Source organism: Dictyostelium purpureum (genome assembly GCF_000190715.1).
Source record: "Dictyostelium purpureum unplaced genomic scaffold DICPUscaffold_74, whole genome shotgun sequence".
Classification (NCBI taxonomy): domain Eukaryota; phylum Evosea; class Eumycetozoa; order Dictyosteliales; family Dictyosteliaceae; genus Dictyostelium; species Dictyostelium purpureum.
In genome coordinates, this window is record NW_003519411.1 from 81,051 (window position 1) to 93,991 (window position 12,941).

The 12,941-nt window shown below is 25.1% G+C and overlaps 7 protein-coding genes across 7 annotated transcripts; 4 read left to right on the forward strand and 3 right to left on the reverse strand.

Annotated features, from left to right (window-relative positions):
- Positions 1-23: 23 nt before the first annotated feature.
- DICPUDRAFT_87219 (uncharacterized protein) lies at positions 24-491 on the forward strand (the record flags this gene model as incomplete). The annotated part of the gene is made up of 1 exon (XM_003286546.1): positions 24-491. The coding sequence occupies one exon, from the start codon at positions 24-26 to the stop codon at positions 489-491; it is 468 nt and encodes a 155-aa protein (XP_003286594.1).
- A 755-nt stretch (positions 492-1,246) lies between these two features.
- On the reverse strand, positions 1,247-2,242 carry DICPUDRAFT_31155 (uncharacterized protein; the record flags this gene model as incomplete). The annotated part of the gene is made up of 3 exons (XM_003286567.1): positions 1,247-1,566; positions 1,663-1,911; positions 1,981-2,242. The coding sequence occupies 3 exons, from the start codon at positions 2,240-2,242 to the stop codon at positions 1,247-1,249; spliced, it is 831 nt and encodes a 276-aa protein (XP_003286615.1).
- Positions 2,243-4,016: 1,774 nt separating this feature from the next.
- Positions 4,017-4,846, forward strand: DICPUDRAFT_91748 (uncharacterized protein). The gene has a single exon (XM_003286547.1). It carries the CDS (start codon positions 4,077-4,079, stop codon positions 4,698-4,700), a length of 624 nt encoding a protein of 207 aa, XP_003286595.1. The 5' UTR covers positions 4,017-4,076; the 3' UTR covers positions 4,701-4,846.
- Positions 4,847-5,237: 391 nt separating this feature from the next.
- On the forward strand, positions 5,238-5,885 carry DICPUDRAFT_31131 (uncharacterized protein; the record flags this gene model as incomplete). The annotated part of the gene is made up of 4 exons (XM_003286548.1): positions 5,238-5,276; positions 5,339-5,444; positions 5,516-5,676; positions 5,763-5,885. The coding sequence occupies 4 exons, from the start codon at positions 5,238-5,240 to the stop codon at positions 5,883-5,885; spliced, it is 429 nt and encodes a 142-aa protein (XP_003286596.1).
- A 128-nt stretch (positions 5,886-6,013) lies between these two features.
- Positions 6,014-6,743, reverse strand: DICPUDRAFT_150605 (uncharacterized protein; the record flags this gene model as incomplete). Its single annotated transcript, XM_003286568.1, has 2 exons — positions 6,014-6,358; positions 6,480-6,743. 2 exons carry the CDS (start codon positions 6,741-6,743, stop codon positions 6,014-6,016), a joined length of 609 nt encoding a protein of 202 aa, XP_003286616.1.
- A 923-nt stretch (positions 6,744-7,666) lies between these two features.
- On the forward strand, positions 7,667-9,352 carry DICPUDRAFT_31125 (uncharacterized protein; the record flags this gene model as incomplete). Its single annotated transcript, XM_003286549.1, has 1 exon — positions 7,667-9,352. A coding segment is annotated over one exon (1,686 nt), but the record flags the coding sequence as incomplete, so codon positions are not given.
- Positions 9,353-9,555: 203 nt separating this feature from the next.
- Positions 9,556-11,898, reverse strand: DICPUDRAFT_31145 (MCM family protein; the record flags this gene model as incomplete). The annotated part of the gene is made up of 2 exons (XM_003286569.1): positions 9,556-11,526; positions 11,617-11,898. 2 exons carry the CDS (start codon positions 11,896-11,898, stop codon positions 9,556-9,558), a joined length of 2,253 nt encoding a protein of 750 aa, XP_003286617.1.
- Positions 11,899-12,941: the final 1,043 nt, after the last annotated feature.

Here is a 12,941-nt window from a genome sequence, read left to right on the forward strand (position 1 = left end):
AAAATAATAATAACTCTTTAAATATGTCAATATTAACAATTGATTTTAATTCGATTGCAAATCAATTTACAAAATATTTTAATAATAGAATTTTTTCAAATCAAGAAGAAACTCAACTATTCAATGATGTAAACACTGATGTTTGGTGGATGAGCGGAGATGAAACTGTTTTCAAGTTTGCAGGATCCAGATCAATCAAAGAGAGAATTTCAAATCAATTTCCAATAGTAAAAGGCTTTGATGTTTGGTCATTTATGGCCACTGACATAATCATTGATAAAGAAAATTATAAAATAATGTTAGAGATAGATTGCAAAGGTATTGGGTATGGAAATAAATCTTATTCAAATAACTATTTATTTATTTTATCAATTAATCAAGAGGGAAAAATATATTCAATCAGAGAATATTTAGATGCAAACTCAGTTCTTCAATATAGTTTAAATAATTTATTTATAACTCAACAATTTAATAATTTAAATAATAATTAAATAATAAATAAAAAAGTAAATAAATAAATAATGGTATTAATACCATTTTATTAACTTAAAGTTAATAAAATCTTTAAATTTTTTTTTTCTTTAATTTGGTTATACCATCACACAGTAAAAATAAGTAACCTTTTTATAAAATTTGTAAACAAAAATACAGTTACCAAGCATGCTTGGAACCTATATACCTCATTAATGATAGTACTTTGACAGTTAGGTAAAGAAAACTTGCCTTATAATCATTATTTATCCTTTATTTTTTTAACTTTAATGTTTAATAGATTTTTTTATTATAATAATTAAAAAAAAACAAAGTTTAAATTTAAAAAAAAAAAAATTTTAATTTTAAATTTTAAAAAAAACAATGTTTAAACTTTGAGTAACATTTAAAAAAACAATGTTTTTAAATTTAAAAAAAAAAATGTTTTGTGTATGTAAAAAAATGAAAATATATGACAAAAAATGTTAATTAAAATATTCAGAATAAAAAAGTTTGTGTTTCGAGGTGTAATTTAAAAATTTTATTATGTTAATAAAAAAAAATAAATAATGAATAAATGACGAGTCGTGATTAATTTAATATAAACAAAGAATTAAGTTCACTCCATTAACTCTTTCAATAGGTAAATTATATAAAACAAACGTATGGGGATAAATAAAAGTTAAATATAAAAAAATAAATAAAGATGGTTTTTTGATTATGTTAAAAAAATAATAACATAATTTTTTACTATTTTTTATTTATTATTATTTTATTAATTTGTATTTATTAAATTTATTATATATTGACATCTATCTTTTGCTTTTTTCATACATTCTTTTAAATTTGATTCAGAGATCGAATTGATGCCGGTGACCAAAAGTAAACAAATTTCTTTATGTTCATTATAAGTTATATTGATTGTACCAGTTGATAGTTTTTCCTCTTCTAATGATGGATCTGATAAAATATAATCCTCAATAACTGAAAATGATGTTGGGATTAAATAATGCTTAATATTTAATTCTCTTAATGGTTGTTCTAAATCTTTATAATATTCGTCATTATTTTCGATAATTCCTTTTGGTAATTTTACTGATTATAATAGATATAAAAGATTAATATACAATATTTAATAAATTTTGATAAAAAAGAAAAAGAAAATTTGTCATCTATAGTTTGAATAATTACCATTTTTAAGAGCTGATAAAATTGAAAGTACTGCTGCATCATAAATATTTCCATCATAATCTAAACAATAAATATCTACATATAAATACCAAAGTGCTTTACCCTCTTCATCAAAATAAAAATCTGTATCTGGTATTTCTAAACGATTAATAAGTGAATTTAATCTTGAGCATAATGTCATTGCCATATCTGATGGTTTTGTTGATGAAAATGTATTTGAACAAATTGGTCCCAATTCAATATTTATAACTAAAATTAAATAAAAATGATTAATAAAAAAATTTTATTGATTATGATTGTCTTTTCAATGATACATACATATATTACTATTTTCGTGATTATTGATCGATTGAAGTTTAGATTTATCAGTTGATGGTTTCTCTCCTACTTCAGCTCTAACACCACATACTACTGATGTATTGCCAATCTTTACAAATGAAGAACCATCTGCTGTTGTAACTGAACCTGTTGAAATAGTGGTCTTTCTTGTATCGTTTAATGATCTACCATCAGGTCTTACTGATCTAATTAAAAATTTTCTATAAAACTCTAATGGATGTATTTTTTGAAATGCTTCCATCTTTATTCTATATTTATATCTATCTATATAATTATTTTATTTTATTGTTTTATTATTTTATTATATTTTTTATAAAATTTAGTTTTAATCAAAAATTTTCAAAAAAACGAAAAAAAAAAAAAAAAATAATTTAATTTTAAAAAAAATTAAAAAAAAAAAAAAATAATTTAATTATAAAAAAAAAAAACTTAATTTTAAAAAATTTAATTTTAAAAAATTTAATTATAAAAAAAATTAATTTAATTTTAAAAAAAAAAAAATTAAACTTAAAAAATAAAAAAATTTTGTTTATCTATTTTAAAAACCAATCCAAGAAATATAAAATTAATAAATGTCCAAAGAATATAATTCATTAAAGGAATTTATTTTTGACACACCAACTCCACAAGTTGTGCTTACTTTTAAAGAGGAAATGGAAGTATTGGAGGCCAAAAAAATATTACCTGATCTTATAGAGAAACTTTCATTAAATAAAACTATTTATGGCTCTCTTCTTCGAGCTCAAAATAATTTAGAAAATATTATAAAAAAAGATAAGATTAAAAATATCTGTATACAGCTGATGAAACTAATTTTAGAATATATTCAATTTTTAACATCAAAAGCTACCAAATTATTACAAGCTAGGTGCTATAAAAAAGCCCAAGATGAATATAAAATAGCACTTGATTATGTACGTAAAGTGTTTGGAGAGGAGCATTTAGAATCATTATTGATTCAATTAGATTATGCAGTTTCAATACAAGTGGGTGAGGCTAATGGAACAGACCTTATTATGGAGACAATCAAGAAATTGGAAAAAATTAAACAATGTCCACCAGAACATAACATAAAAAAAGCGATAGCTATCGCTTATTATCTTCTAGCTCAGAGTAATTATTACAAAAACTATGATCTTATTGGGGCCTCCACATATTTGAATCTCTCCGAGCAGTTAAGAAAAGAATATAATGCATCGGAAGAAGAATTAGATAAAATTCAATTTCTTCAAGGAGCTATTGCTTTTAAGATGGGTGATTTATCTGTTGCTTTGCAGAAATTAACAGCATGTTACAATTTTCGAAAAACGCCAAACATACTAAGTGGTGATCTGATTCCAGTGTTAAAAGAACTTATTGATATTAGAAATTTTCGAAATGAAAAGAAGGAGGAAGCGGTCTTGCTTAATCATTTACTTGAAATTCAAAAGTACATTTCAGTTAATAAAAGAGAAATTATTGCAACTCAATTTCGCCTATTGAGAGCTCATAAAACCTCTATGATGGAATATTGGGGGATTATGAATGATATTGAGATGCAATTAAATAGCATTCAAATTGAAAGAGAAGATGCTGAGGTAGGCTTAAGCTACCTTGAATTGGCAGAAACCCGGATGTGTACTTTTCCTCCGCATGACATGGGGTATGTGGAAAAGAGGAGCTATTATTCACAAACAAACAGAATAATCGGTAAGGCCAAATCTCATTTCAAAGTTCCCAATAAAAAAATAAATATGGATGATGCTGCTAAGTCATTAGCTCAATTGGAAAAAAAATGTGAAAAGGCTCTTAAATTTTATGATAATTTAGAATTTATTGGAGAGCAATTACACCCCAAAGATGAGGCAACTCTTTTATATGAGCTTATAGGTGACACAAATACCGAAAAAGAACTACAAGATTTATCAGAATTTAGTTCTGAAGCTTGCCATTCATTAGTTAATGAACCAGATAGAATTTTAACAATTAAAGAATTTGAGCTATTACCTGAAGAAGGAAATATTAATCCGTATAAACTTCGAACTGCCCAAGGAGGTATTAATACAGAATTTAGTGATGGTAGAAATTTGGACGCAATGAAAGAGCTTCTTGTTAATAGTCCAAATTATACTAATGAAATTCCAAGGGTTGAAATTGGTATTTGTAGAGATAAGGTATACAGTTTTGATACGAGGCGACTGTTAGCCCATACGTTGGCCAAAGAACAAAATCCTGGAGTATTTATTAGGTATAAAAAAATATCGGGTGAGCATTTGCAGAAAAGAATCGATAAGATATTTTCTCCACGTCCATGGAATGGAATTGTTACAGCAATGAGATATGGAGGAAAAAATTCAGAATCTCAACCCTATATTAATCCTCCATTAAGACCACAGCTTGAAAACAGTGTTGGGAAAGGGTTCAAATATTTTCCAAATGTGCGGAATGGGGCCGATACAGATCCGAATGGATTTCCTATAGTTAAGAAAAAAGCTGAAAAAATTTATTCTTTTTTGCAAGAAAAAGATAAAAATGGTTCAGAAACTGCTAAGAAAATTTTAGAGGAAACAAAAAACACTTTAAAATCTAAAGGGCCAGAAGCTGCTCGGAATTACCTCATTGCTCAAAAAGAAGTGCAATCATTATTTGAAAAGAATGATCAAATTCAGTTTTCTTCGACTTTTGATTTAAAAAAGCCCTTTGATCAGGGTGCACCCTAAAAAACAAATGAGAGGATGGATGCAGTTAGTGTCGCAAACATTGCAACACATACATGTATATTAACTTTACAATTTATAATAAAATTTTAATTTTTAAATTTCCAAAGTAACACAAATAAATATTATTTAATCTACTTTAATAAAATATATTTTAAAGGTTGTTAGAAAAAAGTTTTTATTTTTTTTTTTGTATAAAGTGCAAAATTTTTGATTAGAGATTTTGGGTTTAGGTTTTTTTTGAATTTTTTTTTTATTAATAAATGGAGTTAACCTATAGATATTAAATAGTCCATCTAGTTTGAATTACAATAATCTCCAAATTGTTTTGACTTAGTGGTCAAATCTATTGGTTATTTTGCAAAATGAATTCATGAAAATTAAGGGTGATATAAAATTAATTTTTTAAAAAATAAAAGAAATTAAAAAAAAAATTAATTTTTTTTTTTTTTTTTTTTTTTTTTTTTTTAAATTTTTTTAAAATTATTAAAAATATTTTTTGATTAATATTTACTTTTTATAATAATAATATATAACACAATGAAGAAGATTGTTTGTGTTGCTATAGTTGGAAAAGGAGTAAGCATAAAATATAAAACTATCAACATCAAAAATATATTACATACTAATCATGTAATTAGAACAATCCATTATTTATTCAAGATTTTTCATCAAGTATTACAGATGAAAACAAATTAAAATTACATTATATAGTTCATTGTTCATTAGATATTATCGAAGATAAACGTATGTAGCAACTAATAGTAGTTATAATGGTAATAGTAACAACAATATTAATAGTATATCATTATTTATAGCTGGTGTACCAACATCAAAAAAACTACCAAGCGAGATGTATTTAGGTTTATTATATCCAACCGAAGATTATAAAGTATATGGATACTTAACAAACACAAAGATTAAATTTATTATAGTGGTTTTAGATAATTCAGATATTAAAGACTCTGATTTAAAAATAGTATGTTTTCATAATATAATTAATTAATTAATTAACCTTCAAATCATATTATGTTTATTTACTAACCTTTTTATTATTATAATTAGTTTTTCAAAAGATTACAATTATTATTTATAAATACAACAAGCAATCCTTTTTATAAACCAAATAGTAAAATTGAATCAAAAAAATTCCTTCAAGACGTTACCAATCTTGTACCATCATTGTAAATTATAAAAGAAAAAAACAATAATAAAATAATAATAATTAAAAACATATGTATATTTTTTTTTTAATTTTACATTTTTTCCTATTTTTATTTAATTTTATTTTATTTTTTTTTTATAAAAGTTATTTATTAAACTTTTAATGATTGAATAACATCGTTGATTTGATCGAAAACTTCTAAAATATGGTCTAATTCTTTTTTGGTTAATTCAATTAAAACTTGTTCTTTTTTATCATTGTGATTGGTTTCGATTGTAAGATTTAATAATAAAACATTTTCTTGAACAATATTGATTCTATCACTTGAAAGAATTGCATTCATTTTCCAATCAAAATCTGAAAGTGATGATGAACTAATAGTTGAAAGTTTTTCTGTTAATTCTCTTTTAATATCTGTAAATCTTGAAATAATACAATCTGCTATAACATTAATATAAAGACCATCAACATTGGCTGTTTTTAAATCTTCACAAATCTATAATAGTGGTAGCGACCATAAATCAAATGTTAGAATATTTATTCTTTTATAAAACAATGAATAATAAACTGATGGGCGAGTGAGTGGGTGAGTGAGTTGTCTAATTATTAAAACTTACATATTCCTTCTTTAAATCTCTACCAACAACTCTATTAATAAATAAAGAATAAACCCTAATAAGTTGGTTTACTATTCTTTCGTTCTCTTCATTTATGAATCTGTCAAATGAAACTATTCTGCCGCAAATTTGGTCAATTATTGAATGAATGAAATCCTGTGCAATTTTATCTGATGCAAAAACACTAATCTTTGTTAAAAAATTATATATTCTTTCTTGTGACACAACTTGTAAACTATAATATTTTGTGGTTTTTTCTGTCATATTTTATTATTATTATTATTGTCGAGTGTTTATAATAAAAATTTATAAAATTATCTTTTTTTAATAAACAAATTTTCAATGATAAAAAAAAAATTTTTTAAAAAAAAAATTAAAAAAAATAAATTTATTTTTTTTATTTTTTTTTTATTTTTTTTATTTTAAAAGTTGTATGATTTTTCTATATTTATTCATTTATATATATTTGTATATATCGTTTTATTAAAAGCAATGATATTTATATATTTTTTAATTAAAAGAAATAATTTCTTTTCTTGGGTTATTATTTGATTTTTAAAAATATTTTTTATCAAATAACCACATAATTTGATTTTTGAGAATTTAATATTAATAATTAACTTCCAAACTAATTCCTTTTTTTTTATTTGTATTAAATATATATTTTTTATTTTATTTTTATTTTTATTTTTATAATTTTTTTTTTTTTTTTTTTTTTTTTTTTTAAATTAAATTTTCAAAAAAACGAAGAATTTCTTTTTAAAAATTTTTTTTTTTTTCATTCATTTATTTGTTTTATTTTTGTATAATGGATACCCCAGAAATTGTAACAAAACAAGAAGAAACCACTACAGTTGTTGAAATTAAAAACAATGATGTGGTTTCAGAAACTACAACAAACTCATCTGAAACAACAGAAGCTACAAGTAATAATACTACAACACCAAAAAAGGAATTAGAAGCCCATATTAAAAAAGAATATTTAATTCCACCATCAACAAATGGACCATCTAGAAAAGAGTTACAAGAAAAAGCCGAAAAAGAAAGAAATAAATTAAAAGAAAAACAAAAGAAAGAAAAGAGAAACTTTCATGAAAGAGTAATTATTACAAATACAGATATAACACAATGCAATTTATAATGCAATTTTAATAATAACAATCATTATAATTTTTTTAAATATATAGCTTTGCGATAAAATGGTTCAAAGTGAAAAATGCGAGTATGGTGATAAATGTAAATTTAGTCATAACGTTGAGGAATATTTAAAAACCAAACCAAAATCATTAGGAAAATGTTTATCCTATGAAGCATACGGCAAATGTAAATTTGGAATCAATTGTTATTTTGGTGAAGATCATATTGTTGGTAACGAATCAATTTCAAATCCAGAGAAATTTAATGTTAAACCAGTTGTTCCAATCAATGATATCTCAATCGAACTTCAAAATAAATTAAAATCAAATGTATATCCATTCACAAAGAGTGATCAATATTTTAAAGAAAACAATATTACCCCAAAACAATTAAAACCAAGAGGTAAGTTAGCTAAACAACAAAATAACAATAATAAAAAAGAAAAAGAAGAAGACGGTGATTGTTGCAGAGAGGAAGAAAAGGAAGAAAAAGAAAAAGAAAAAGAACAAGAAGAAAGTATTTCATTAAAAGATTCAGAAAGACCAGTTAAAAAAGTTAAATCAGATGAACTAGCTTCATCAGAATCAGAACCAGCTTCAACATCAACAACTACCCAAAGCCATGAACACACAGAAATTGATAAATTAACTCCATTAAAGGAAAATGAAAAAAAACAATTTAACTTTAGAGATCAATTAATTTTAGCACCATTAACTACAGTCGGTAATTTACCATTTAGAAGAATTGCAAAGAAATTAGGTGCCGATATTACCATTGGTGAAATGGCTTTAACCACAAAGATTTTAGAAGGCTCAAGATCAGAATTAGCATTATTAAAAAAACATCCATGTGAAGATAAATTTGGTATTCAAATTTGTGGTTCCTATGTAGATACAGCAATTAGATGTGCAGAGTTTATCGAAAATGAAGTCGAATGTGATTTTGTAGATATCAACTCAGGTTGTCCAATTGACATGGTCTGCAATATGGGTGCAGGTGCTGCTTTAATGGAAAAACCTAAAAAAGTTGAACAATTACTTAAAGGTATCTCATCAACACTCTCCTGCCCAACTACAATTAAAATTAGAATCGGTAAATTAGAGGATGCACCAACTGCACATAAAATCATTCCATTCCTTGGCGACTATGGTGCCTCAGCAGTTACTCTTCATGGCAGAAGCAGAAATCAAAGATACAGTCGTTTAGCAAATTGGGAATACGTCAAACAATGTTCAGAAGTATCTAAAATTCCATTAATTGGTAACGGTGATATTTATAACTACCGTGACGTCGTCAACATTTACGATACATCAAAAGTATCATCTGTAATGGTTGCTAGAGGTGCACTTATTAAGCCATGGATTTTCACTGAAATCAAAGAAAAGAGAGATTGGGATATCAGTGCAACCGAAAGATTAGATTTAATTCGTGACTATGTACACTATGGTTTAGATCATTGGGGTAGTGATAAAATTGGTGTAGATAATACAAGAAAGTTCCTTTTAAATTTCTTATCATTCTCTCATCGTTATGTACCAGTTGGTCTTTTAGAATCAGTCCACAAAATGAACGAAAGACCACCACCATACTTTGGTCGTTCAGATTTAGAAACCCTTTTAGCAAGTAACCAAGTAAAAGATTGGATTAAAATTTCTGAAATGTTTTTGGGTCCAGTTTCAGATAACTTTGTATTTGTACCAAAACATAACTCAAATGCTTATGAATCACAAGGTTAAATTAATAAAAACTATAAATAAAATTATAAAACTATAAAAAATATAAAAATTATTAAAACTAAAATATTTATAATTATTTAAAATTTTGTACACATTTTATTTTATTTTTATTTTATTTTATTTTTTTGTCTTGTTTTGTTTTTTTTTATATGATTATAATTAAATAATAATATAATTGGTGATGAGATATTAATATAAAGTAACTATATCTTTCTATATAATAGTCTTTTTTGATTTCTATATTCGAATTCGTCTCTGGCAACCAAAATATCGATTGCTTTAAAAATTGCAAAATGGTCCATTTCGAAACGAGCCAATTCTGCTCTTAAAACTTTTATACGAGCGGTCATACCAATAGGAATTCTATTTTTAAGGAATTTTTCAACATTTTGAATCATTTCTAAACGTTCAGGGGTTATAGTTTCATTTACAGTATTATTAGTTGTGATAGCATCGAATGTTGAAATATCGAAAAGACGAATAGCCTCTTTGGCATGTTCAATAGTTGCAACGGGTGAAAGTGACATTTTAGCCAATGACTCAGATATACGAATAATAGCCTCTAACTGACGAACAGTGATTGGAATTGAATTTTTCTTTTTCTTTTTTTCTTTGTTCGAACCATAGGTTTCCTCTTGTTCTTTTGACTTTGCTCTAACAGAGACATAGTGATTTTTTAATGTAATGGCCGCTTCCTCTGATAAACGTGGACTAATTCTTGAACGGCAATATGCTATATATTTCTTAAGGTATTCGACTGAAACATCATTATCACTAATATGACTATCGTCTACAACTGTGTTTGTAATTGAATAACCTGCATTGTTACCATTTGCATTATTTAAATAACTGTTTGAAGAATGTCCTCTATCGTGAATACCAATAACATGTTTTGAAATGATTTGATCACGTTTTTCATTCTTTGGATCTTTTACGATGAAAATTAAATCGAAACGAGAAAGAATGGTTGATTGGAAATCTATATTGTCATCTGCCATATCATTATAACGACCATATACCGGATTTGCTGCTGCTAAAACCGATGTTCTGCTATTTAAAATTGTTGTGATACCTGCTTTTGCAATTGAAATAGTTTGCTGTTCCATAGCTTCGTGAATTGCAACACGATCATCCAAATCCATTTTATCAAACTCATCTATACATACAACACCACCATCGGCAACTACCATTGCACCACCCTCTAAATAATATTCACCAGTGGAGGGCTCACGAATAACTGATGCAGTTAAACCAGCTGCTGAACTACCCTTACCAGATGTATAAACAGAAATTGGTGCCACCTTTTCTACAAATTTTAAAAGCTGAGACTTTGCAGTACCTGGATCACCCAATAATAAAATATTTATATCACCACGAAGACGCATTTTATCGGGTAAACATTTGGCACTACCACCAAACAATTGACAACTAATCGATCTTTTAATATCTTCATGACCATAGATGAATGGAGCAATTGAATTTGCAATGACTTGACGTAAGTTTGGATGTCTTGAAAAATTACGGAAGCTCTGTTCTTCCGATGGTGTAAAATGCATAGAGTCACGACCAGCATTATCCGATGTTATACCCAAAACTCTTAAATAGTTTGTACGAATTGTACCACCTGCACCATTAATTTCTTTACGTCTACCCTGACCCTCAAAAATACCCAATACACCCAATACTTTAATACGTGTTCCTGGTGTTACTTTATCTGCCAGATGACGATCCAAAGATAGTAATATATGACGAGGCATTTCACCTGTTGGAATTGTTTCTGGTGATTCTTGAAGTTTTAAAATTTGTTGATTTACAAATGTTGAACGATCTGATAATACTACATATGGATTATTTGGACATTGTTTATGAGCTGAATTGGTTCCTTTTTCGCACTGTTGTGGTAACACTGATGATACGATGCCTGGTCTAACTGATATTGTTTGTTGATGTTCGCAATTCTTGCATCTAATACTCATTGTTGATGGTTTTGGTTGTGTTCTACTAGCGGAAATAACAATACCTTGAATCTTTACTAATTTCGATATTAACCCTGATTTTAAATTTCTAATTGGTTCTGGATTTGCTGAATTTTTAAATAAAATCTGAATATCTTCTTCGACACTTTCTTTATTAAAATTCATTTCTTTAATAATATCTTTAACTGAATCTTCAAACTAATTAATTAATTTTAAATTATTAGTAAAACATTATCAATATAACAACAACAACTTTATTGTTAAATATAAATATTAATTGATAGTTACTAATAAAATCAATTCATTTGGTGAACTAACTAATCGATCCCCCAACTCTTGATTAAAGTCTACTAAATGGTCTATATTAATCTCTATATAATTCCATCCCAAATTGTAATGCTGTCTTAATTGTTCTTTATATATAAATATATTTTCTTGGTTTTTCCATTCTTTTATAAAACTTTTAAATAATTCTTTTGTATTTCCATCTTTAGCTTCGTCAGCTTTGCTTAAACCACTTTTGCCACCACCACCACTATACATAACATTACCTTCATCAAACCCTGACATTTTATAAAATTTATTAATTAAAATAAATTAACCTGATTAATTTATAAATAAATAATATATTATATTAAAAACAATAAAACGGTAAATATGAAAAAAAAAAAATTTTAAAAAAAAAATTTTAAAAATTTAAAAAAAAAAAACCGCTAAAATCAAAAAAAAGATTATTATTAAAATATAAATATTTAAAAGAATAATTCCAACAATAGTCAATCTATGTAATTTTAAACTTTATAGTATTTTTAAAATAAAAATTAAAAAAAAAAAAATATTTTAAGTATATTTGGTTTGTTTCAAATTAAAAAAAATCATATAAAAAAATCAGAATTTAGCTATAAAATAACAATCATAAGAAACAAAATTGGAATGCAATTGAAAAAAGATTAATTTTTTTTTTTATATTTTATGTTTTTATTTTTACAGCCAAAAACAAGTTGAATAGGCCCAATGTATTATCCACCCAAATTTCAACAAGATTGGAAGTTTCGAAGAGGTTGACCCAGATATTTAAACTGCTGATTGAAAGACCCATAAAAGGAAATGTCCGTTAAAGCTAAAAATTCTCAGTATTGGTGTATTCGTAACAAGATAAAAAAAATAAAATTAAATAAATGGATAATATAATTTAATTAAATAAATAAAATTGTTAAAAAAAAAAAAAAAAAAAAAAAAAAAAAAAGGTTAAAAATATAATCTAAAATAAAACAGTAATCTTTATTTATTAAAAAAAAAACAATAAAAATTATTTAACCATAATTAATGGCATTTTTTTTTGAAAATATATTTAGCTTTTTTTTTTTTTTTTAAATACCCACCTGATTCGTGCACCCCATTCAGTTTTTTTACTTTTTTCGCTTTGCGTCATAAAAAAAATATAGTGCGGAAGTTTTTACCCAAATTGATTTTATTTTATTTAGTTATTATCAAAATTAAATATAAATAATAAAATTATAATTATAATTTTTTTATTAATATTTATATTTTATGATAAACTATTTAAAAAAAATAAATAAATAACCATTTTGATATATTGTTGTAAATACGCT